Source organism: Pseudocercospora fijiensis, assembly GCF_000340215.1.
Source record: "Pseudocercospora fijiensis CIRAD86 unplaced genomic scaffold MYCFIscaffold_10, whole genome shotgun sequence".
Lineage (NCBI taxonomy): Eukaryota > Fungi > Ascomycota > Dothideomycetes > Mycosphaerellales > Mycosphaerellaceae > Pseudocercospora > Pseudocercospora fijiensis.
In genome coordinates, this window is record NW_006921541.1 from 516,582 (window position 1) to 542,233 (window position 25,652).

General features: G+C 45.5%; 5 protein-coding genes across 5 annotated transcripts; 2 read left to right on the forward strand and 3 right to left on the reverse strand.

Moving 5' to 3' along the window:
* Nucleotides 1-73: 73 nt before the first annotated feature.
* Nucleotides 74-3,148, reverse strand: MYCFIDRAFT_84358 (glycoside hydrolase family 47 protein; the record flags this gene model as incomplete). The annotated part of the gene is made up of 4 exons (XM_007933210.1): nt 74-401; nt 972-1,446; nt 1,945-2,699; nt 3,081-3,148. The coding sequence occupies 4 exons, from the start codon at nt 3,146-3,148 to the stop codon at nt 74-76; spliced, it is 1,626 nt and encodes a 541-aa protein (XP_007931401.1).
* Nucleotides 3,149-5,926: 2,778 nt separating this feature from the next.
* On the forward strand, nt 5,927-7,111 carry MYCFIDRAFT_216816 (uncharacterized protein; the record flags this gene model as incomplete). The annotated part of the gene is made up of 1 exon (XM_007933211.1): nt 5,927-7,111. Exon 1 carries the CDS (start codon nt 6,137-6,139, stop codon nt 7,109-7,111), a length of 975 nt encoding a protein of 324 aa, XP_007931402.1. The 5' UTR covers nt 5,927-6,136.
* A 757-nt stretch (nt 7,112-7,868) lies between these two features.
* MYCFIDRAFT_179104 (uncharacterized protein) lies at nt 7,869-8,398 on the reverse strand (the record flags this gene model as incomplete). The annotated part of the gene is made up of 3 exons (XM_007933212.1): nt 7,869-7,897; nt 7,926-8,343; nt 8,366-8,398. 3 exons carry the CDS (start codon nt 8,396-8,398, stop codon nt 7,869-7,871), a joined length of 480 nt encoding a protein of 159 aa, XP_007931403.1.
* Nucleotides 8,399-20,179: 11,781 nt separating this feature from the next.
* MYCFIDRAFT_97834 (uncharacterized protein) lies at nt 20,180-21,780 on the forward strand (the record flags this gene model as incomplete). The annotated part of the gene is made up of 5 exons (XM_007933213.2): nt 20,180-20,335; nt 20,396-20,517; nt 20,573-20,630; nt 20,677-21,122; nt 21,183-21,780. Coding segments are annotated over 5 exons (1,380 nt in total), but the record flags the coding sequence as incomplete, so codon positions are not given.
* A 290-nt stretch (nt 21,781-22,070) lies between these two features.
* Nucleotides 22,071-24,252, reverse strand: MYCFIDRAFT_89063 (Non-catalytic module family CDH). The gene is made up of 4 exons (XM_007933214.1): nt 24,141-24,252; nt 23,887-24,078; nt 22,521-23,832; nt 22,071-22,449 (listed from the first exon to the last, which is right to left on the reverse strand). Exons 1-4 carry the CDS (start codon nt 24,232-24,234, stop codon nt 22,275-22,277), a joined length of 1,773 nt encoding a protein of 590 aa, XP_007931405.1. The 5' UTR covers nt 24,235-24,252; the 3' UTR covers nt 22,071-22,274.
* Nucleotides 24,253-25,652: the final 1,400 nt, after the last annotated feature.

The following is a 25,652-nucleotide window of genomic DNA, read 5'->3' on the forward strand; positions in this document are numbered from 1 at the left end:
CCACCTGGGTATAATTCATTGACTGACCTAACGCAGTCCCAAAAACCTCCCGATCTATTCCCGCCTCCCATCATCACTTTCCCAAAGGATTTTCCGGCCTCCGAAAGAAATGCGCCTCGGTGTTCATGACCCAATCATCCAAACTCCAAACATCAGGCTCGTCAAAAAGCAAGTAAAAGTATTTCAACGTCTCGGCAATCCAGAAACTCTCCATGCCGTCCAGCTGCTCCGGGTGCAGCTTCGTGATATCATCCAACGCACTGTGACCGTACCTCGCGCGCGTATGCTTGTCGATAGCCCGGAACATTTTCCAGCCCATGTCGCGCCAGTACTGTTCGCCGGTGATGCGGTACATGTAGAAGACGGATTCGATCGCTTCGGGTCTCAGGATGTACTTCCTGCTCTCGTAGCGAACGAAGCCGGGCGCAAGACGTTCATCCTCGATTTTCTGTTCCACGTATTGCTTGTGCGTCGGGGGCGGCGATGGTGTGTAAGCAGGTGCAATGGCATCGACTGGCGAGGGTGAGGGTGGATACACATCGCTATCGCGATCGTACTGAGTATTGGCATCATATTGATTGCTGTTTGCTGGGAAGATGACATCTTCGCCTCCAGCACCTGGCCCATAGTTTGCCATGTCAGACGGTGCTTTTATAGGGCTCGGCAACTGTGCTGCTTGTGGTAATGGGAGGAGCTTATCGTCAGCGACATTCTCTTCGTGCAGCTGCCGCTTGTTGTACTGGCTCATGTCTTGCGCAACAGTTGCCGGTCTGTTCTGTAAACCATAATCGTCATCCTCAACACGTTGACCTGTGCGGTGATGTGACAGAGTGTAACTACTACTGCTTGTGCCACTCGGTGTGACGGTTGGTCGGCTGTTTGCTATCAACGCATCCTCGCCGTAGGTCTCCGCGTATTCCTTGCGCTGCTCGTCGCGATAGCTTTGATATGGATCCAGTTCTTCCCAGTACATGGTCTCATTCCACTCGCACTTGTTTTTGTCCGGGCACGCAAGTGCAATGAAGCCTTCAGGCATGATACCGGAGGTGGTAGCGTTGTATGCCCAGATGCAGCCATCAGTAAGCTTGCGACCGATCTCAACGTGCTCTGGTAAGTCGAAGAGCTTGCCGCCCATGGCGAACATACCACCAGCAAAGCATGTCAAGTGCTCGCCCTTGGAATGCTTCGTTTCGTAATATGTTTCATTATCGTAGTCCCACGCTGACACTATTTCACCTGAAATCAAGATATCGAGATTGTCGGGTGTCATTGGGCGAAACAGGCCCTTCTCAGCCCACGGAATCATGCTTGCCAAGTACATGTCTTTGTACTGGTCGAATTGCCCACCAATAAGCAGATGCATCTTTGGCAAATATTCGTAAGTGCTGTCGCTCTGGCCTCCGAGGGTGAAACTCTCCATACCATGCGAACTTACCGACCGAAGGCCTTGAGGAATACACACGGGCTCTTTTGGTGGTTCGTAGACGGGGACGTAAGGTGAGCTCGGATTGTGTCCTTGCTGAACGTCCGGTAGAGCTCCATTCTGCGCAGCCGCGCCTTGGTCGAGGTTCTGTGTGCCAGTTTGAAACTTCGCAGGAGGACCGTGAGCAGCTGGCTGGCCGACCCTCGGGTTCACAGTGGCATCAACCAGGTCGCCCACGTCAAGCTGCCGCTTCCTATGCTTGGTAACTGGAGTGCCATCTGTCCACCTCAGCTCGTCAGAACTGCTCTTTTGTTTGACTTTCAGAGCATCCAGTGAGCCCGTTTGAGCTGCTTGCCCTGCTTGTGCTTTCTGCTGATTCAACGAAGCCTCAGCTTTGTCCATGACTCCGGGGTCGACTTTCACAGGCTCGCTGGTGACCATATAGCTGTCTCCGCCCGGTACCGGGATTTGAATCCGAGTTGGAGTGCCAGGCGAGAGTTGGACGGGCTTTGCGCAACCACTGGCATCCAGCGTAGTGGGCCACATCCCAGGAATACGAGTCTGATTCTGCCACTCTTCAAAAGCGTCGGTTATTCTGGCAACCGCGTCATAGTACTTGGGTTCTTTGGTGAGCTGAGCCAGTCTCGTGAATTCCAAGCTCAATGTACCAAGTTCGGCCATTACAACTCTGGTGCTTGCTCGATGTCCGTTCGAAGAAAAGCTCGGCTTCCAATAATAGTAAGTCTCGGGCATCCGATTCGGGGTGTCGAAAGCGCTGTACAGGATTTCGGCCAACTCCACGGCTTTGTCCAGCAGCACGCGATATTGCCGGCCAGATACATCGTAGGCTCCAACCAGTCCACCGAGGTATCTGATTGTAACCTCAAATAGCGGAATGTCATTTCGAGACGAAGTCGTAAAGTCGATGTACTTGGTCTGGTTGACGGCATCCTCGAACTCGTCCTTCATGCCCATAATCCACAATGTGTCCAGCGAATCGACCAATGTCGCACCCCAGCCATTGAAAGAGTTCTTGCCATACCCAGATACGGGCTCGACCTCGTCGTATCCCCAGCCATGCTTGCGATAGCCACTCCACGCATGCTTGCATGCCTCTTTGACTGCAGCCAGACGCTGCTTATCTGCGCCTTTTGTGTCTTTCTTCTGAACGAGAGGGATTGGTTTTGGTGTTCCGCTCGGCAATTGTATGGTCGACGTGATGGGCCATTTCTCCGGCTGCTTGGTCCAATGAATCGCGGGCGGCGAGTAGATAGGTCTGCCGTATGCGTCTACGTTAGCTTCGTCGTCGCCGTCGTCGTCGTCATCGTCGCTCGAGCCTGGCGGCAGCGTTGGTAAGGGCTTTTTTGTAGCCCATTCCGCGAATTCAGATCCCGCTGCCTCTCCTGCCGCGGTCGTTGCTTCTGGTTCCACAACCTTGACAGGCGTGGTGGCAGGAACCGCATCGAGCGCTTCTGCAGAGGTCGCCTGCGCCTTGGGCTTGAACTCTGGCTTGGGCAGATGTTCAATCTTATCTTCCAACTGTGGCCCCAATACTGCTTCTGTCTCTTTCCCATCTGGCTTCCTCAGAACTGCTCCGCCTCCCACTTTGGTCGGGCGAATATAATCGGCGGCTCGTTCGTAGCCACGATTCCAGTACAGAAAATATACAAAGACCAGACAGACTGCGATGGCCAGCAGGCGCACTCTACGAGTCCGGCCAGGCATCATGCGGGATTATCGTCGACGTGAGCTCTGCATGTGAAACCGCTATCAGACGCAAGCGAAGGTAAAAGAGTGTCGGGGGGCATATACGTAGATAGATAAACGAAACAATGAATATACAGGTGTTGCTCTTGGCATTACTGTCGTTTCCCGTGCTCATCCACCCCCCTTCCTCGACGTGCTTGGCGATGGGAAGGTTTCCGACCCGGAATGCTCCCAATTAGAATAGGTCGCTCCATAGGGAGGCCCATACGTACCAGATTGTCAATACAGCACTTCTGAGCGCAGCGACAACAACGCAATCTTTGCCCCTTTAAGTTCTTTTTATTATATCTTTTTATATAGAGGATTTATAGGTTAATAATATAGGGCAAAGATACTCTAATTTGTATCTATTTTTAGAAAATAATAAAATTTATAGTCGTTACCTACTAAATTTATAGGATATATAGCCTAGAATTCTAATTTAGAAGTTTAACAATTTTAGCATTTTTTAGGCCTTAGCATACTATTTTTAGTAATCTAAAATCTAGATCTTATAGTTTTATCTTATAAAAATCTAAATTTTAATTTATATATTAGTATAGAAACTATTAGTAATACAATTTAGAAAGGAATATTATTTTCTTACTATATTCTCTTTAGTTTATCTTTTTATTTAGAAGAGTTATAGCTTAGTAATATAAGACAAATATACTTTTACTTTTATATATTTTTAGAAAATAACTAAAACTACTGTAGCTATCTACTAAGATTAGCCTAAAACTCTTAAATAAAGATTTTAAGATTTTACTATTTATTAGGCCTTAGTATACTATTCTTAGTAATCTAAAACCTAGACCTAAAAGTTTCGTCTAGTATAAATATTAGTTGAGATTCTTATCTTAATACGCTTACTATTAGTCTTAAAATCCTAAAGCGAATATTCTTAAGAATTGTAGGCTTAGTAATTTAAAGTTTATAATTCTTAAGAATATTCTTTTTTAAGTTGTAAGACTATTTATAGCTTAGTTAAAGTAAAAGCCCTAATATAGATTCCTAGTAGGTGAAACTATAAGCTTTAGGTTTTAGATTACTAAAAATAGTATACTAAGGCTTAAAAAACGCAAAAGTCTTAAAATCTTTATTCTAAAATTTTAGGCTAATATTAGTAGCTAGCTATAATAATTTTAGTAATTTTCTAATACTAGATTAAAAACAGAGTATTTTTGTCTTATATTACTAAGCTATAACTCCTCTAAAGAAAAAGATATACAAAAGGGAATCTAATAAGAATTTAAGTTTTAAATTCTAGATTATATAACTAATAGTAGCTATATTACGAGAAAAATCTCAAAATAGATTTTCATTAAGTAAAACTATAAGGCCTAGGTTTTGTATTACTAAAAATAGTATATTAAGACTTAAGAAAACGCTAAAATTCTAAAATTTCTTACTTAGAAGTTTAAGCTATATAGCTTATTAGTTTAGGAGATAACTACTAGAAATTTTATTATTTTCCAAAAATACATATAAATTAGAGTATCTTTGTCTTATATTATGAAGCTATAACTCCTCTAGATAAAAAGATATTTTAAAAAGAACTTGTAGGGGCAAAGATTGCGCTGTGAATTCTTCATTGACAATCTGGCATATATGGAGCTCCGTCGCTCCACGCCCGCCGCCCGCCGCCCCATACCAATCTATATCAGGCTACGGCGAAACCCTTGGACATGCATGCTGTGCGGGGAGCATGGAGATAGGCGAGGTGCTTTGTAACATCACTTCTCTCCTAGACGTGCAAAGAGCGCAGGAGAAGGCCGGCGGCTGGCATCCAACCTTGATACCCTCTTCCGGAGATCTGAAATGGACAGTCATCAGATTGCAGCCGGGCGGCGGCGAGGTTCCGAGACACATGCACAATGCTGAGAAACACACTGCCCACGAGCGCATTCATAGCATCGTACAGGCTGAGTTGTTTCTCGGTGTCGCCGGTGATGGCCTTGACGCTGCTCCCTCAACATTGTGTTGACTTTGTACTGCCTTAAGCTCTCCGCTGGGTCTTATGATCGCTGCTCCTGGACTCTCTTCCGTGTTCTTGATGATTAGAGTGGAAGCGGGCATGATATATGTGGCTGGCCAAGCATGGTGAATACGGCAGGGAGCACTATTCACTGGCATTGCCAGTTACAGATGCATGTGTCAGAATACTGTTTACTCACAATGAGCTGTATGCTCCTAGTCCTTCTCGAGATGACCTCGAACTAGATCGAAACGAAACTATCACCACTATCCTACTACCGTTCTGCCCAATTTTTTCCAGTTGTTCACGCGTGATGTCGCAGTGACATTCTTGGCCATCTTCTCGCCAATGTTTGACCAACTTCCAACCATCTTTGACTCATCTTCTAACTATCTTCTCCACCTCGGGTCGTAATCGTGATCACAGGTATGCGTGACTCTCGCCTGCCACATGTCGTAAATGGCTTGCTCATTTCGTCGTCGAGCTTCTTGCGTGCTCCGCTTTGGTGGCAGGTCGCATGACCGTGCAGACCATCGTGGCTTTCCTGGGGGTTCTGTTCTGTTTTGGACTGGTCGGACCTATAAATTCTGACGGTTCTTCGCCTTCATTGTCCTTTTGGTTCTGTGATACCCCAAGAGGTTGGCAAGACTGATATCAGCAGCAGAATATATGCATTCTGGAAGAGATCTCACAGAGCACACCAGCATGAATACCGTGAGCATGACATCGCCTCACTGTGGTATGTGCTCCTCAATGCATTATTGAGTGTGTTCTGGCCGGCTTCGCTCACAACTGAATAAACTTTTGTCACATGCAGATTGCAGAATGCGCCTGCCACTTTCACAAAGCTTCGACCTCACATTGTCGCGCGCGACAATAGAAGCTCTGACCACCACCACCAACCTCTCGCCACACACCGTGAGCAGCAAACTTTCGCCGCCGTCTTCTGCCATCCACTCGTCTCCCCGCGAAACTGCCATTGCGACTGAATGCCACCACGGCTTTCTCCTCGCTGTATTCGGCATCGCAACACCAAGAAATCGCGACCACCAGCTAATCCCTCTCCATCAGTCAACCACACCGACATCGCCATGGCCGACGTCGTAGACCCACGCACACCGGTCGCCGACATCGCCATCCTCGCGACTGACGACGGCACGTTCACCCTCGACCGCAACCTCCTAGCTGGACGCGGACCACTCTTCACAGTATTCTTCACCCAAAAAAGCACAAAACTCCGAACCACACAGATCTTCCTCCCCGAAGCTTCCCCATACATTTCCGACGGCTCGGGAGCCATAGCCGACTACATCGAATATGTCAAGAATGGCGGAACGTTCCTCCCAGTTTTGGCGGGCAGCGAAGATAAGCACGCGCCGTACGAAGAGCAGCTTGATCACCTGATCGACCTGTATCTCTACGCCTCGCAGATCGAGGATACGAAGGCGCAAGATGACACGATGGATTGCCTGCTCGCCACGTACAGAGACGGAGGTGTAGGTGGATTTCCGTGGATGCCAGACTCGGAGACCATAGCGCGAATCTATGACGCCAGCCCATTGGCTCCGACTCTTCGAAAATTCTTGATCGACGTGCACATGTGGGCCGGTGAGGTGGGTTCGAAGGAGGATCGCAAGCATGAAGGCTTCCTCAGAGATCTCAAGGCTAGAGTCTTGGACGAGGTGATGGGTCCCGGGCATGGTGGCGATCTGTATGACAGCACCTCGAAGTATATGCAAATTCTGGCTGCCAAGGGTAATCACAGAATGGCGAAGAATAAGAAGAAGGAAGCGATTCCGGCCGGTATTAAGTGCTGTGATTACCATAAGCATGGTCCTGGAGAGGAGTGTGTCAATAAGAAGCGGAAGAGGCCGGTGGAGGTGTTGGATGATAGCGACGAGGAGGTGCAGAGCGTGAGACCGCCGACGAAGAAGATCATGACACCCATGAAATCTGAGAGGTAGCTCGGAGGAGGGAGGGGATAGGGAGTATGCAGCGTGTTGGAAAGCTAGATCGACATGTGTACTCAGCTGGTCTGAAGCTTGAATTCAAATATGTGAATCGACTTGTGTGATCGGACTCGAATTCTCTGCACTCTACTCCATATGTGTGGTTGACGCTCCTATAATGAGCATAGATAACGCTCAGCGGATCGAGGTTGACTGTGAATGCTTTACGCAACGCGTCCGAAGCAGTGGGTTGGGATGGTACCTTGGTCATAAAGGTGGAGACCCGTTATCTTTCCACATCTTCTTAAAAATCTCGGCGAAGCAATCGAATCGCGACAGGGAAGTGATAGCCCCAAATTATCCGTTTGAGCGAGGTCTTTCGAGGAATATCTCGCAGCGCTTCGATGCTTGGTGCTACCAGTGGCACAGCTATAGTTGTAAAGACGGGGCCGGATAAGCGAAGCCCTGATGCGTATTTGATGTGAGGTGTGAAGTTTTGATTCAGTGCTCACCTCGATACGCTTGCTTCTACACCAGAGCCTCTTATATGCTGGTAAGGTGGCATCTAGTGTGAGCATGAGGAAAGTTCTGCTTGTGTGCCTCTCCTACGAGCGCCTCGAATGGCTTGCAAGCGCCGCCGATGACCACACCAGCCATGGCTTACAACTCAAGCTCGCCAATTGATCAGCACGTTCAGCATGTATCTCCGGCCCCAAGTATGATGGGTGAGAACTCATGATTCTCAGGGCCACATTCTACGAGCTGAATTCATCTAGGACCGCCTCACAGGACGAGCGACATCTCATGTATTCAAATTCTCGCTCTTGACTGACTTGCATAGCAGTGTCGTGGAGGTAGCAGCAGCCTCGCTCCGCTGGACTGAGAAAGCGGCGGTCGTTCGCATGAGGACTGGGATCGCGGCAGGTTGAGATGAACGCAGTCCATTCGAGCCAGTTCCGTTCGTAGGGGTGGCCTCGAACGTATCTCATAAGACTGAGCCCATCCATCGGAGACCGGCGCATCATGGCAACAGACGCGGTGCGAAGTACTCTTCGTCTCGGTTGTATCGTGTCTGTCTTCGCGGGAATGGGTTGATGATAGCGGACGGGAATGATTTCGAGTGACTGATCATTCCATGCTCGGGATGCATGTGAAAGCGAATGTGCTTGCCGCTGCATCGTAACAAGGTCGGGATCGGTGCCAAGAGAGGTCTGTGAAGGACAAATTGCAAATGAGGTCAGAGAGATCTAGTTCCCATTCATTCGGCACGCCACTTCCAGATAACAAGTCCCCTTCTCTCATCTGCTCCGAATTGCAGACAGATTTCAGCTCGGAAACAATCAGTGCCCCGGCTATGAGAATAATATGTGCTCCTAGGCGGCTGCGCGTGCCTAGAAGTGTGCGAGCGAAGCTTTCGCCTTACGTAAGCCGCTAATAAGAAGCTCCTATTAGTATAAAATTAATTACTTTTGAAAGGGTTAACAAAGACTATCGCAATCGTCTTAATTCTATCGTTTAACGCTATTAGTACCCTCGTAACCCGGACAAGGCTAAATAGGCTTGTCCTTCTACTACATTCTATAGACTATACGAGACCGCTCGTATATCTACTATATCAACTATTCGTCCGCTATCTCTATATCCTTACTACCTCCGAAATTAAAAGCTAAAGAAGGCAATACTATATTATCTACTTCGTCTATCTTCTATTCTACCTAAGCTAATACTACTACCTCTACCGTAGCCGTAGCCGCAGCCGCTACCGCTACCTCCGCCTACTTCTACTACTCTTCTCTCTTACGACGCTCCTAATCGATCCGCTCCTAATACTACTAAGTAAATGCCTCTACTATATACTTTAGCAAACGTAGAATACGTAGTTAACTCGCTAGATTAGTAGGGCGATAGTTATAATCTATATTAGTATATAACGCTGCTAGTTAGTTAGAGCGAGTTTAAGTAGCCTAGTCTATAAGGTCGGATTAAGACCTAGTAATACGTACGAGTAGGCGATCTTATATAAGGATATAGAGGTTGTCGACTATAATAACCCTATAAGCGGATATATTAGTTTGTCGAATAGTAGCATCGACCTCTTAGTATGCCTAGGCGTGTTTAGAAGGCTAACTAGCTTCTTAAGCACCTTTATAGATAGACAATAGTCTAGTAAACGCAAGGACTAGTCGTATACTATTACCTCTAATAGTACGCGTACTATCTATACGAATATTAGGCTACGAGTTCTAGGTCTATATAATACTTGTCTATAGGTTAATCTTTGCCGCTACTAAGTAGCTATTCGAAGAGTAGATTATATATACTAGCCGTAGGTTAGGCGTAAATTCGATAGTATAGAGGGCGTCGAGTATATTAGTCGTATTAGTCTAGTATTAAAAGCAGCCCTCGGTAGTAGCTGCAGCCTACTATTAAGGATTAATAGGCTATGTAGCAGCTATAGTAGGCTAACTAAATTCCCGAATAGCCTTGCGGGCGATATTTACTATATCGCAAGCAAGCCGCTTATCGGTACTAAATAGGAATAACACTCCGATAGCGCTAGTTAGAGTAATTAGCTAGAGACTATTACTAAAGGTATACTATTAAAGCATAAGAAGATCCGTAATAACTCTATCGTTATACTAAGTACTAATAAGATCGTCCGGGTCGTAGGGATTCTATAGAATATAGGCAACTATATCGAAGAAGCTAAGATATCGTCCGCCGCTAGTCGTTAGAAGCTTAACACTGCCTAGATTATTGTATATATACCGACCCTAGCCCTCCGCAATGCGAGTATAATCGAATACTAGGTCGATAAGACGTATTATATTAGGGCAAGGTACGCGTGTCCGATAGTCTTCTCGCTTGTCCGCCTACTCGATACGACTCTTCGTAGCTTGTAGCTGCTAGTAATTAAGATACATCTTACGGTAGACCTCCTAAAAGATCTTCTTACTATCGGGATCCTTTAAAAATCGTAACTAGTAAAACATCTATAGTAGGCGAGCAGTATTAAAAAGGATCTTCTCTATACTACTAAACCGGTAGACAAGGGCTATACCTAGCTCCCTACGAGCATAGTAGTTAAACGTACGCTTAAGTTCCTTATTATTAGGACGCACGCCTATTTGCTACTACTATTACTACTTAGCGTTAGGCGATAAGACCGTAGATATAACAGATTAAGCACGATTACGAGTACGATTAGCGGAAGTAGGTTCTTTTATACGGGCTTGCTCTCGAAGGATGTGCTATTATCGGCGTTCTTCTTCCTAAATCTAGCGTATAAAGAGATTGCGATTAATAGTAGGTTCGGCGTCCTTTAGCTCCGGCGGCTACTATTAGTTCTAACGCCGACGTCGTAGCTCTAAATGAGTTGTTAGGCGATATACATAGCTAGAGTGTAGAGGAAAGCCTTCACTCTTAGGTTCCGGTGGTTTCTAATTAATCTCCGGGGCATTAAGCGGTAGTGCATTAGGCAATATATCTTTCTAATCTAGGAGAGGCAACTTAGCTAGTACGTTCTAGGTTTTAGCATTATCGTTATAGCCGTTATCTTTATTATTATAGTACTAAGCCGGCTATCTAAGAGTATTTAATAACCTATTAGAAAAAGTTAATAGTAGTTCGCTAAAGTCGTATACGCGAGAAGATAATACTAGAGTTATAGGAGGCTTAGGAAGGAACTGCCCTTGCCTACGCTACTTATTAGCAAGTCGCATTCGGGTAATACTTGTCTTGCCGAGATCGCGGATACGAGGGAAGTTAAATGCGTCCTTAATTATAAGGCTTATATAACTCTTAATATAAGAGAATGCTATATACGTTAACCTAGCCGAGAAGTCTTTCGGGCTAAGCTTAATAATAGCTTTCTTAACTGTTATGCCCTATGCCTTATAGACAGTTAAGGCATAAGAGACTATTAATAGAAATTGCTTACGCTAGTTATCTCGACCGTCGACGTTGCGCTTAATATAGAAGATAGGTACGATCTTGCGTCTAGCAACCTTAAAGAGAGCAGGTATATTATCTTTTAGGCCTTTAAACGTAACTAACAAGCATAAAGGCGGAGTCCGACGGAGGTTCTTCTCGCGTATAGATTTAGGCTAAACAATGTCGTATAGGATGCCTTAACGGCTATTTACTAAGCTAAATTCAGTCTAAAGATTAGTAAGTAGCATAAGCTTGCATCTAATAGAGACCTTAAGAAGGGCGTCTAGATTGTAAACACTCTTACTATCGATAGTAGCGGTCTCTAGGCGATTATAATCCGTATAAATAGGTAGAACTAGATTACCGATATCTCGTAGGCGCTAGTAATTAAGCTTATCTATATTAGCATTAGTAAAGTAGATACAAACAGTATCGTTAAAATCCTTAATACGTGCCGTAATATCTAGATATAATACATACCGCTTTATTAAGGTCTACTAATATAGTATCTATATATTACCGGTACGAAGAGCTTCGAGAGCGTCGCGAAATGCGATCTGCTCTATACTGTCTCCCTCCTACCGTATATTAGCTTTAAGTAGAAGTGACTTACTAAAGCAGTAATATATCGACTAGCTAGAGATATCTTCTACTGTCTTCGGAGCGGTATAGAAGAGCGGCTTTTCGAATATAGGTATAAGTTAGGAGAAGTCTCTAAAGATAATAATGTTTATACCTCTGTATAGTAGGTTTCGGTCGACATAGCATTAACGAAGCCGCTAATCGAGCATATAAAGAAGCGGCTAACTAACTATAGACTTCTTATCGATAATAATATATTAAACATTCCGGATTATATTCTCGAGTAGCGTTAAGCGGGCTCCTACTAGCTTAGTAAATGCTCTCCTAACTAGCAACTTAAAATATATATATAGAGTAGACCTATCGATATTAGTAGCTACTATACTAGTAGGAGCTAGGCGAATAATAGGATTAGCTGGGTAGTCGGCTGCCTTTGCGTTACTCTAAAGTCGAGCGTAGAGCATCTCGATAAGGAATAACTTGCTAGTACTACCTGCGCTATCGACGTTAAGTAGTAGCTATAGAGGTCGATCCTTAATATTTCGGGTACGACGATATTGCAGCACTATATTAAAATGGCTTACTACCTTATCGAAGCCTTAGCGCTAGTATCGATTAAGCTTCTAGAACTAGGCAGTGCTCTAAGACTGCACATTAAGATCTACTATACCGTATGCTTGCTTACGGGCCGTCTACTAGTCTTATATAGTATCGTAGATATTAGGATGCTTAGTTAAGTACTTTCCGATACGAGGCTCCTAATAAGTAGCACGGTCGATCTCTCGATTACTAAGATTGTTTAGATCCTTATCTCGTACTCTAGCGTTAGGAGAAGGGCTACAAAGAGCATTAAAGTTCGCTAGCTTACTAAGGTTCTATAACTTAGGATTAATAAATAGATTACTATCTTCTCGCGGAAGGTCCTAAAGATAATTATTCGGGTATAGTGAGTTGCCCTAGCTATTAACGTAATACTCGTAGTAGTATCGCATAGCTGCATCCTATAATGTAAACTCGACATCCTTATTGTCTAGAAAGTAGTAGGGTGTTTTGTTAGAACATTCCGGAAGGGCACGGAATAGGTAATGCATCTAAATCTTTATCCGTAGGTATTCCTAGTACCTAGGCTTTATCGAGATAGATAGGTATCGAGGAAAGTAGTTAATTAAACGTCGGTCCTTAGTTGGATTTCTTAGAGGTACTAGATTACCGTATCGCTATAGGTTCTACTTAGTTAGATATACGAAAAGACTAGCGTCTTCTACGAGCTCTAAGCGCTTAAGGTACTTCTAAAGCACTGTTCTGCTAGGTGCCCGTCGCCTGCTATTACTATCGTTAGCGCTATCTGCGTTGTTCTTATTAGCTAGCATATCGACTAGACCGCTCTACTCGGACGATAGCCGATAATTAAGAGTAACGATAGTGCGGCTTCCCTTTTACAAAGGAAGATATAGATTGAGATAAGCAACCTCCTAGGCCGGCCAATTACGCTTAGTAATTAGGATGTTAAGCAACTTAGCAACTATAGAAAGCAGCGGCTTATTATAATTAATAAGAGGCAGTAGGCCCTTTATAATATTATTATAAGATCGGCTCTTTACTTCTGTCTTACTATAGTATTTAAGAATGTATTGCATTACCGTATAGATAGTTATATACGGGGTAATATCGCAATTGGCTCTCTAGGCTATAGATATAAGGCGATTGAAGTAATTAATAAACGAGTCGTTGCAAGCTATAGTAAAGCTAAGATATCGATTTTTGTACTCGTTATTAATATCGGCCTAATCGCGATGCTTTCTTAGAAAGTAGAAACGGTAGTGCAAGTCGCTATCTAGATTATCTTTGCGCTTAGCCTAGCAATAGTTATTATATATATAACGCTATACCCGATTAACGATATCTACGAGGTCCTCCTAGGTATTATTAAGCTTATCTATACTAGATTAGATAGCAACTCCTTAGCCTAGATCTCTGCTAGGTTCGGGATTAAGGGTAGTAATATACATTCCTTACTACTGCGCAAACTGTTGTCGCGCTTTAGTAGTATTAACGCCTAGTTTTAGAAGGTCGCACTAAAGGAAGAAGTATATATAGCAACTACTACGGCTCTGCTATTCGTACCGATACTAGTAATCGACGACATTGAACTTAGGCTTTAGTACCTTCTCGAGAAGGGCCTAGAATCGACGTATTATATAGTAATCGGCAATATAGGGGTTCTTACGGAGATTGTCGCGAGCTATCTTAACCCGGTAATGCGGTAGTAGCTGCCTCTACTGCTAGTATCCTAGCATAAGCTAAGCGAGTGAGTCCTACTGCAAATCGGCAGCGCTAACTATACAAAACAGGTTAGGCTTACCTAAGGCCCGGATATATGTCTCTAGATTAATACGGCGTCCGTTCTAATATAGACGAGTGCCTCGGATCTAGCCTCCAACTCGAACGATACTATTAATTAGCCGCTAAGCATTAGGATTACGCTAGTCTGCTAATAGAGCCGCTTCGATAGTGTCTATAGTTACCTCTGTACTATCCTTCTAATACTTGTTCGCAAAGAATGTAGCGGCGTTTAGTATATAATACCGTATGCCTTTGTTAAAGACGAAGTATAGCTAACGCTTATAAGAAGCGAATCGCCTATCCTTATATCTTATATAGTGCTTAATAGCTTGCTACTACGTTATAGTACGAGGCCGAGCTTAGTTAGGATCTCCCTTACCCTATAGCAATAACGTAGGAAACGCTATAGCTATTAAAGGATACGACCGGTTAAGCTTATTAATTGGAATCTTCTCGTAATCTAGCTGTGTAATATGCGATAGCTATAGTAGTTGCTAAGGTCTAGGAGGATTATTAGAAGGTCTATTATTACCGGCTCGGCGGCGGCGTAGACGATCGCGCAATTAATCTAGCGCGCGGTATTAAGGATAAAGATTAGGGATAGCTACGTAATTATAACCGAGATCTTTATCTTTATCCGGCTCTCCTACTCCCTAGGTAGGGCCTCGATCTATCCGCGAAGGGCCCGTAACGATAGAAGGAGGTACTCCGACCGAGGGCGGTAGAGTAGAAGGAATAGGTAGCGCTATTAGTGCCGCTACGGTACGCTAAATAGGCAGTACTAGCATCTAGATATGCTGCATATAGTTAGCCTTGTTATAAAGCGCTAGATTATACTAATTAATATCGAGGAGTATACCTAAGGTCGAGTATAAGAACTAGTCTCGTATCGTCTTATAGTCTCTAGCTATATACTACTTTAGTTCTACGTAGTAGTTGGAATTAACAATGCTATATACGTACTATACGCACTCGTACTAGATACGCTTCTTATCGGGAAGATTAGAATTATAGTAAGACCGCTATTAAATACTACGAGGGAAGCTATAGCTATAGTAAGGGAACTACTTATCGTTCCGCCTATTGTTTCTACTAGAGATACGAACTCTAGGGACTAAAGGAGGGTCTTGCACATTGTCGTCGTACGTAGGAACTATGTCGGCCTACTAAGGCTAAGCTTAGCCTTTATTATATTCTGCTAATTCTAGTTCCTACTCGATAGAGTTATCTTCTAGAAGCTGCGATAGTGCCTCCTAATCGATAAGAATGTCGCGGTAGTAGTTGTTGTTACGCTTTAGCTAATCGAGCGCGTTAATAACCTTTATATAGCGGACGCGGAAGTCTTCTCGAAATTAGCGTCGCTTGCGCTCTTAGTCCTACTACTCGTTAGCCTAGTGCTAGTTAACCTGCTTAGCGAGTTCTTCGTCTTCTACCTAAGGGTTCTATTCCTTTTAACGTAGGCGTAGGACTATAAGATCTAGCTCCCGAGGAATACGAGGCAACTTAGTATATACCGTAACAATATCTTTTAGAAAGTTGCAAATATGCCTACGATATTAGTACTACTGCCTACGAACGTAGAAGACCGATATCTATATATGTATACGAGCAATAATTAGCTCTTCTATAGTCGATAATCTAGCTAGTTCCTCTAGAATTTGTCCTAGATCTATATTGTTGCTATTACTAAATAGAAAGGGGTTACTAGCTTCTATCTTGCTCTACGTATCGCGGTTAATATACCGGCTACAAATGCCCTTGTTCCTCTCGATGTTTATACTAAACCACTTCTTATAGCAACGCTCGCAGGTCTCTAGTATATCGCTATCGATAGTAGAATAGAAGTTATATAGAAGTTCTTAATCGGTTAGGTTAAGCGCTAGTATATAAGACTGTGTATCTGTAGCGACAAGCGGCGGGTCTTAGTAAGCTAAGAAACGATCGCGACGATCTTGCTATATACGAACATTAGTACTAACGTTGCGTCGAGGTACTAGACTAGCCTAAGAGCCCTAAGCAGATTAAGGTTGAGAGCTTAACGACATAAACGCGTCGCTTTGCTATGTTCCCGATAGTATATATACTATCCTACTACTACTGCTAGCATTACCTCTACTACTACTACTACTACCGCGAGGTGTAGGTGTAGCCGGTACGGCTAAGCTCTATTACTACCTAGGAAAGTGCTAAATGTAGGCGTCGCGTAGTTTAGGTAAGGGAAAGCGCTAAAAGCTAAACCGATTGCTATTATACTTACCGGCGATATACTACTTGTTCTCGTAGATAGCGTCCTTACTAACTATACCAAGGTCGCAATACTAGCAATAGTCCTTATTAATACCGCTCTAGTCCTCTTGCGGGCGAGGTTCGCTATAATTAATATAGACGAAGAATAGCTACGTACTAGGAGGTATATTGCTAGTAGGAGATTGAAACTAAAGAGAAGGCACGGGGGCAGAGCTAGCCTGTTGCGAAACTTAAGGAGTTGCCGGCTAAGTTGTCTATGTAACTAGTTGCTAAGCGCCCGGAGGAGGCTGTTATATTATAGCGGATAGGTAGTTATCGATATTACCTTCGTACCGAGACTAGTATACCCGATAGCGTACTTACTAACTAGCTCTAGAGTACTCCTACTATTAAGCTTGTGTCTCTAGAGATAGCTAACTTAACGGGTAATATAGACGTAGAGGCGGAGCTATTATACTAAGAGTAGCACTAGAAGCACCTATAGAGATTAAGCTTCGATAGCGTAGAGTAGGAGTCGCTAGGCTAGATAGTATAGGGCTAGGTGCAGAGCGCTTAGTCGCTTTCGTAATCTCCTAATTGCCGGATCTATTCTTCGATACGAGTATGCTACGGTATAGAGTATATCGCTTTACTAGTAGACTACCCTTCTTCCTCTAGTTAAGAAACTAATAGATGTCTTTAATCTCGCTATAGTAGTCGCACTTCTAGGTAGGTAGCTACTCTCGATTAAGAGGGAAAGGTAGCTAGGTCGGAACTGCCGACTACGGTGCTGTTATAGGTATAGCACTTAGAGTAGGCTCGGCTATAGATATAGATAGCGGCGGCATAGCCTAAAGCTTACTTCTACCTATAAATCGAGGTAGATTAGAAGTAGCAATACGAGCAATCGGAACGTTATTTAGGTCGTATTTACTGCTTCTAAACACAATCGGATATACGCAGTCGTTCGTATACTAATCGCAGTCTATATTGTATAGCTATACGCGACTCGAGGCAGTATTAGTATTCTCTTTAGTGTCCTCCGCTATCTGCTGCTAAATGCTATTAAGAAGCATATTCTAGCGGCGATACTATTCCGGAATAAACATTCGGCTAAGGTTTATGCGGCGTAGCTGTTAGCTATAGTATCGTAGGATGTCGCGGATAGACTAATAGCGGTATATACGTAGCTTACGAACGACATTAATCTCGGACTTTAGTTCGGTCTACTTTTAAGCCTAATGCGTAAAGCGGCGGATCGAGTAGTCGATATAGCGGTTATACTCCTAGATACGCTTATCGTCGACGAAGTAGGACTCCGACGAGAGGCGTAGCTTTAAGTATATCTTATCGGCTTATACGGCGGGTCGAGTGTTAGTAATAGACTATAGTAAAAGGAAGTATTATATAATATCGGATAACAGTATATAGGTATAGTGCGTATTAGACTTAGACTATGTTTGATCGCGGTATAGGTCTAGCTCGGGTTGTGTTTGTTTGCGTAGAGATAGAGGCAAAAGTAGGAGCAGAGGTTAGAGGGGAGGTAGGGGTTGCGGATAGAAGTAGCGAGGTAACGCAAGAACCTGCCTTAGGTGCCTGCTAGTGCTAGTGAATGTGCCTCCCTTTACGAGTATCTTCTCGTTTGTATATATACGCTCCCGTTACTAAGTAGCATCTATCCGGATGTTATTCGTATATACAATATTAACGATTAGAAGGTAGAAAGTAAACTATAGAGTCTTAACTCTATATACCTTATACCTTTGTTAACGTTGTCGCTTAGAGGCTAGGGGGATAGTCGTTCCTCCTAAACCCCCCGTAGCCTTACCGCTTTAGTACCCTTATACCTTTGTTAACGTTAGTGCTTAGGGTAGGGGGGAATAGTCGTCGTAGGCTCCTCCTAAACCCCCTATATCTACTGCGCGAAGTGTTCCTTTCTATTAACGTTGTCGCTTAGAGGCTAGAGGGATAGTCGTTCCTCTTAAACCCCTCGGAGCCTTACCGCTTTAGTATCCTTATACCTTTGTTAACGTTAGCGCTTAGGGCAGGGGGGAATAGTCGTCGCAAGCTCCTCCTAAACCCCTTGTACCTACCGCGCGGAGTGTTCCTTTCTATTAACGTTAGGCGGAGTACTCCTTTATATTAACGTTAGCGCTCTTCTCGACCCGTAGAAGCGTATATAGGAGTAGAAGATAGGTAGACTGTAGCGTAGAGAATAGATCCTGCCTAAGGCTACCGTCGTTCTCGTATTAATTACTTTTGTTAGCGTACTTTTACTAAAGATGCGCTCAATCTACTTAACTCGTTAGTTTCGGTCTAACTCTAAGATTAATTAATTTAGCTAGGGACTACTTATTTATTAAAAGAATCAATTATGCGTATAGGGCGTAGATTAAACACTCGACCTTTAGACTTTATTCTTATTGTCTAAACCTTACCTCGCTGCCGGCCTTTTACGCTTCTAACTGCGCTACTATAAGGCTAGCGACAATAAAGGGTTATTAGCATATAAGAATTGCAGCCCTGCGTCTAATTACATTACGAGCGCGTTTATCTACTATAATAGGTAAATATAGGAAGTATTATAGCACTACTTCCGCTCTGTATATATTCGTCCGAGTTCTTTGCGTCTACTCTAGAATAAACAGACCTAGCCCCTTCTTCTTCTATAATGCACGCGGATTACCTAATCTTCTAAACTAATGCTAGGGTACAGAGTCGTAATTTTAGCAGGTTTCTTAAACCGCCGTAAGCCGCGCTAGCTAGGTTATAGTAGCCTTCTATACTATAGTAGGGAATTGTCGGTATTAAATGCGAGGTTTCTTCGTAAAGTCTTAAGGTCTCGTTAGCCTAAAGTAACTAGGTTTGTTAGCCTTTAATTATTATAGTTTCGTTACTATTATAGACTAGGTTTAGTAGCTATTAATTGTCCTTAAAAACTCAGTTCGTCTAGTTTCTATAGATATACTCCGGTATAAGGAAGCAAGCGTAGTAGGTATATATATATCTTAAAGGGCTAGGTATAACGAGATTTAACCGCTAGAAAGCCCCGGCCTACTATTCTATATTTTTGCTCTAGCATTGTCCTTTATATCCTTTTAACCTACTAATCTCTTTCTGTTTTATATGTCTTATACGGCGCGTACTATACGGGCTCGTAGGTGCGTAGTATTATAGGCGCGTACTATGCGGGCTCGTAGGTACGTAGTATTATAGGCGCGTAGTTTTAGATATCTTATACGACGCGTACTATACTAGGTCGTAGGCGCGTAGCGTTATAGGCGCGTAGTGTCGTCGGCGCGTAGTGTTATTATATTGTTGTACTTTGTTATTATCGTACTTAGGAGGAAGTAACGTAAGAAGTAAGCCTTAGGCGTAAATCCGGAGTTCGAGTTTCGCCGTCCTAGCAGTTCTTGCACAACTCGACCAATCAGATCTTTAGCTCTCAAAATCCGGGGAGTCACGTGGTGGCATACGAGGGGATTTGGCACCCTGTAGTACCCTTGTTATTGTAAGGCGAGCTTCGCTCGCAATCAGCCACGTCAGTCAACCCCAACCTGCCAAGGCTCACCATACGGACCCACATGGCAAGAACGTGTATCAAGATCCACTTTCTACGACCTCCGCACTGGTTGTGGGCCCTACAATCTGGAGACTATGCATCCCAAGCTCTTGTCGTACAATGCTCCCAAGCATTCAGGCGAGTTCAATGCTCCAGCGGCCAATGCTCCAGCGGCCAATGCTCCACGGAAGCGCGAATACATCAATAGACCGGACTCGCGTCTTTCGCACAGTAGGTAATTTCAATAGTGCTCTTCGCCTTCATTCTCCTACCCACTCGCTAGGCTCCGCTCTGCAACCATGCGCTCTTCTCCAAGCCTCAAGAAGTCTGATTCCGACGACATCCTCGAAGAAATCCAACCCAACGAGAACGAAAACGTGATAAAAGAAAAAGGACATGTTGCCGTAGATTTCGTCGAAGATCCAGAGCTTACGAAACAACTCCTCAAGAAAGTCGACTGGCGACTGATCCCCGTCCTCACGCTTCTCTACCTCATGTCGTACATGGATCGCAGCATGATCGGAAATGCGAGAATAGCAGGACTTCAAGAAGACCTGGCACTGACGGACTTGCAGTTCAATATGTGCTTGACGGTAAGGACTTATCAGAGGAGCGGAGAGACTACGTTATCCCTTCCTGACTTGCCCGGCCAGATTTTCTTCATACCTTATGCTTTGCTTGAAGTGCCTGCGAACATCATGCTCAAGCTACTGAAGCCCAGGCTCTGGCTGACAATCATCACCCTGCTTTGGGGCGCGGTCATGACTCTATCTGGGTGAGAGAAGAAAATTTGCCATCGGGAACAAGGGCCTCCTGCTGACGAATGACAGCTTGGTCGACAACTACTCTGGACTACTGGCAGCTCGCTTCTTCCTGGGCGTCACCGAGGTAAGCGATCGAGTGTAACTTCCATTGTCCAAGCTAAGCATCCAAGGCCGGCTTCTTCCCAGCAGCATCCTACATCCTCACAATGTGGTACGCCAAACACGAACTGCAAACCCGAATGGCATACTTCTACTGCGCCGCGACTCTCGCCGGCGCATTCGCAGGGCTATTCGCATATGCCCTCAATCTGATGGACGGCATCGGCGGGCTCGCCGGGTGGCGCTGGATTTTCATCATCAACGGCCTGATGACAGTCGGAGTCGGAGTTTTCATCCCATTCATGATGGTCGACGGTCCGGAGAAAGCGAAGTACTTCACGCCCGAGCAGAAAGCCTATTTCCTTACACGCCTCGAGGTGAATTACAGCAGTGGAGGGAAAGAAAAAGAAGGCTTTAAATGGAAATATTTGAAGCAAGCACTTTCCGACTGGAAGATTTGGTTGTCGACACTGATATTTTGGGGCAACGCGATCCCAGGTTATGGGTATGTGTGTGTGTGTGTCCAGCATTTCACGCAAGATAGCTAACGCCGCTGCTTTTCCAGCTTCGTCCTCAGCCTACCAACCACCATCAGGGGCCTCGGCTACTCATCCCAAAAAGCTCAACTCTTAACAATACCAGTCTACATCGCCGCCCTCATCTTCGTTATCTTCTGCTCCATTCTTTCAGATCGCTATAGGAAGCGCTCACCCTTCGTCATCTACCCATACTTCCTCTCCGCAACCGGCTTCCTCATCCTCCTCGCCATGCCCTCCGATCGCTGGCCCGGCGCTCGCTACGGGATCCTGTTCCTCGTCGCCATCGGTCTCTACGTACCTCTCGTAGGAGTCGTATCCTGGAACGCAAACAATCTCGCAGGGTCCTGGAAGCGCAGTATTGGCATGGCTTTGCAAATTACAGTGGGAAATCTCGGAGGTGTGGTGGCTAGCAATATCTATGTCGGTCGTGAGGCGCCGAGTTATTGGACTGGGTATGGAGTCAGTCTTGGAGTTACGGGAGTTGCGATTGCGGCAGGGTTTGGATTGAAGGGACTTTTGACAGCGAAGAATAAGAGAAGGGATATGGTGAGCGAAGAGGATGTGAGATCGAGGTATAGCGATGAGCAATTGGCGGAGATGGGGGATGAAAGTCCGCTGTTTAGGTATGTGCTTTAGTTCTCTACTCGCCAGCAAATCCTGTTTTTTGGAGAGATCAGCAAAAGACGAGATGAGCGAATCGTGAGATCTCTCTCGCTATAACATCTTAACTTTATCTTCACAAACGCCAACGCATTCGATCCATACTCATTCCTAGACATGTAGCCTTGATGAGTCGCCGCATTGCAACAACATGGATCAAGCGCATCGAATCTTAGAGTAATTAGCGTGATTGTCTCTTTCAAGTCGTCGTGTCACCGAGTTCTGGCAATGATTGCCAGCTAACCCACTCGGGAGGTCTTCTGTATAGCCCAACCCGAGGATCGTGAACAATGCACCTACATCGAGTATGATTGCTCGCAAGAATACACACATGCTTGCAATTCGCGAAAACGGAACAGCCGTGATTGAAACCTAAGAATATCAGCATAGAAAACCCAATCTTCAAAGCCACGGATGCGTATGCCGCCTGTGTCATATACAATACAATGCAATCAAACCCCCTCTCCCTCTCAACCCTTCTCACCCGTCAAAATGAGATGCGCAGCTCTTTCCGCCAAAGCATACATGGTCGAAGTCGGATGCCCACCCATATTAAAAGGCACGGCGGAAGCATCGCACACGCGGACATTCGAAGTCCCATAGACTTTCAGATTCCCATCCACAACACCTCCCCATTTCCGTGGCCTAGGAACGATAGTCAGTTCGTCAGCATCTTACACAGACATCGATCGATTGACGAGAGAGAAACAACTCACAGCATAGCAGCAGTCCCAATCCCATGCCAGCCAGCCCGGAAATTATCCGACCAGTAATCCTTCCACTCATCATCGCTGGCATCAAGTGCCAAATTCTTATATCCCGGTTGAGTTTCTTCCGTCGTCAGATTGGCCAAGGGTTGGGTGGCGAAGAGTTTCCGCACGAAGCGGCCAGCTGCGATGTAGATTTCCCAGTCCCATTCGAGCATGAACCAATTCACGTCGATGAAAGGTGCTTCGGCGGCGAGATCGGCGTTGGCGCCGGCGATGTGGCAGCTTCCTCTTGACAACGGGATCAAAGGCCAGAATTCCATGTTCACGACGTTGTTGTTGACGGCTTGGCCGCTGAAAATCTCGACGACCGGGACAGGGGTGTTGAAAATGGCGTCGTACTGGACTTGGAGGGAATTCAAGATCTGGTCGGAGGAGAGGGAGTTGTTGATTCGGTTTGAGATCGTTGTTGCGTAGTCCCCGAGTGAAGCGTTGACACGCTGCTGCATGGAAGCAGCTTCGTTGCCGAGGATGTCCTCGTAAGTCGCATGGATCAGGTAATTCGTGATGATTTCTTCGCCAACCGTGTCGGGGAACGTGATGGAAGCGTTTGAGTTCTTGTTGAAGAAGATGTTGCCTTGCGCTTGATCTTGCAGGTTTTCTCCCACTCCTGGCAAATCGACCTTGGTATCGATCTTGTGAGACTTCAGGATTTTCGGATTGCCAATGCCGGAGTACTCCAAAATTCCTGGCGTGCGGTAGACGCCTGCGGAGAGGATCACCTCTTTCCTGGCGTGTATGACCGTCTTATTGTCGACATTCGAGATCTCCACGCCATGCGCTTTCAAGTCGCCTCCATCAGAGGATTTTTCCCAGTCAATGCGCTGGCACATCGTCTCATCGATCAATTCTAGGTTCGTTCGGCCTACGATAGGCAAGTAGTAAGCCTCTCTGGAGGACTCTCGTCGTTGCTCTCTTTGCGCATTGATCACGAAGAAGCCAGGGTAAGTTGAAAGTCCTCTCGCATCGCCGCCGTTGAAGTCGCGGATTCGCGGGATGGAGAAAGCCTTTGCTGTTTCTTCCAAGAGCCTGAAGTAGTCGGGAACACCGACAGCGGGGTAAGTGATATTGACAGGGCCGGCGGTTCCATGGTAGTCAGGATTGTACTTGTTCTCCAAATCCCTTTGCTGTTGTTTCGTGGGCGGTTGAAGGCCTTCGGACGCTTTGTAAAAAGGAAACAGTTTCTCCCAAGACCAGCCGGCATTGTTCACGTTGCCCCAGTCGTCGATCGAGCGCCTGTCTGGTCTCGAGTATACTCGGCCTGTACAGCATGTCAGTGACTGACGCAGCGTGAATGATGGACTGTAAAGCTTACCATTGATTTGGGAGCTACCTCCTACGGTCTTACCGGCTGGCAAATCCTGTATCCTGCCGTTCGCATATTTCTGCGGTAAGCTGTGGTAGTTCCAGTATGCGGTGGTGCCATTGATGCCAGCTTCGACGACGAGGACTGAATTCTTCGGATCGGCGCTCAATCTGTTCGCCACTGCCAATCCAGCAGTACCGCCTTTGAACGTAGATTACAGTCAGTAGGAGGAGCCTCAGGATCAGATAGCTTGCTTTGATTACCTCCGCAAACAATGTAGTCATATTCCTTCTTCAACTGTGCTGTGGCTCCAGCCCATAAGGCGGCCGTAATTAGAAACGAGCGGAATTCGAGCATGGCGCCCGCAATAATCAGTGACGGCTGAAGAAAGAGAACGAAAGATTGCAAAGAGCACCAGCGTTGTCGCGGCAAATGAGAGGAGCGCGCCATCTACAGACATGGTAACGACATGGTAGGTAATAATAAATGGGCTTCCCCTTGCACGAAGTTCATTCGTTGGAACATTGGCCGCTAGTTCTAATCGCGATGCTACCCTGCAGAGCATCAGGGAAGCCCATGTGTGATGATCTGGATCTCTTGGTATAACCGTTCTTACTGGGCTGATATCCAAATTATTCTACAGTCCTTCGCGGCGCCCACGTGTTGGTATCAGCGGCGATGTTGCAGCTCCATGGACGGATTGGGAGGCTTTTGTGTGCTTCAAGGGACTTTCCTTTGCGCATCTGATGAACATAGAATAACGTTAGACCAGGCTTTTCCGAACGGCTGGGTGCCAGGAAGGATGGGCATGGGGCCTGTTAGGCTATTAAGCACTACCCAATAGAGGAGTACCAGTACCTCGGAATGCTGAATACGGACTGCTTTCGAGTGCTTGCTGGACCATTGTGGATGTCGCGCTAGGCTGTGAAGTCGACACTCGCGAGCCATGTAGCATTGATATTTTGATCTTTGCTCGACTCCTTCGCAGTCCGCACATCTGTGTGTGTCAGGACTCCCACTCCATGCTTCTTAATGGGACTCATGGGAGATGTGAGTGGACGTGGGAGCCTGTTCGTGCGGTAATTTGCCTCGCGTTCATGTGCATGGGCACCCAAGCATGGTCATTTGCGCCATTGTGGCCGCGCAAAGGGCTGCCTGGAGTCCCTTGACCTGTGAATGATGTCGAGGCGCGATGCGAAGCACTGCGGGAGCGGACTTTCATATGCAGAGTGATACATTGTCACGTGGAGAGGTTGTGCATGGCGAGACTGGTGGAGAGGTGGAGGTGGAGGTGGAGGTGGAGGTGGAGGTGGAGGTGGAGGTGGAAAGAAAGGAGAGGCAGGAATAGATATGGTTTGAGCTAACGCTAACATGCTTGTTAGTCATTCCCGTCATCCCACACCAACGTTTTATTATTTCATCCTCCATCCCCTTAGTTAACTCGTCGCCTCGGAGCGTTCGTCGGCTAAACAGGCATTAACCCCTACGGTGTCTATATATTTAGCTTTTAGAATAGCACCTTATATGTAAATACTAGGGCTTCTATTAGACTCGTTTAGTATATAACTATGCCGCTTTTAGTGCCGCCGCACTCGGAGACTAAAAACTAACTCTTAAAGGTTCAAACCGTAAAGTTAAACTAGCTAATTTAGTAGTGCTAAATAGACTGCTTCTAAGCTACTATAGTCGATACAGCGGAAGCTAATAAAGAAGACAACGACTAAGGGTAGTTATAACAAGTAGATAAGGCTTATAGTAACCCTATTAAGTACGAT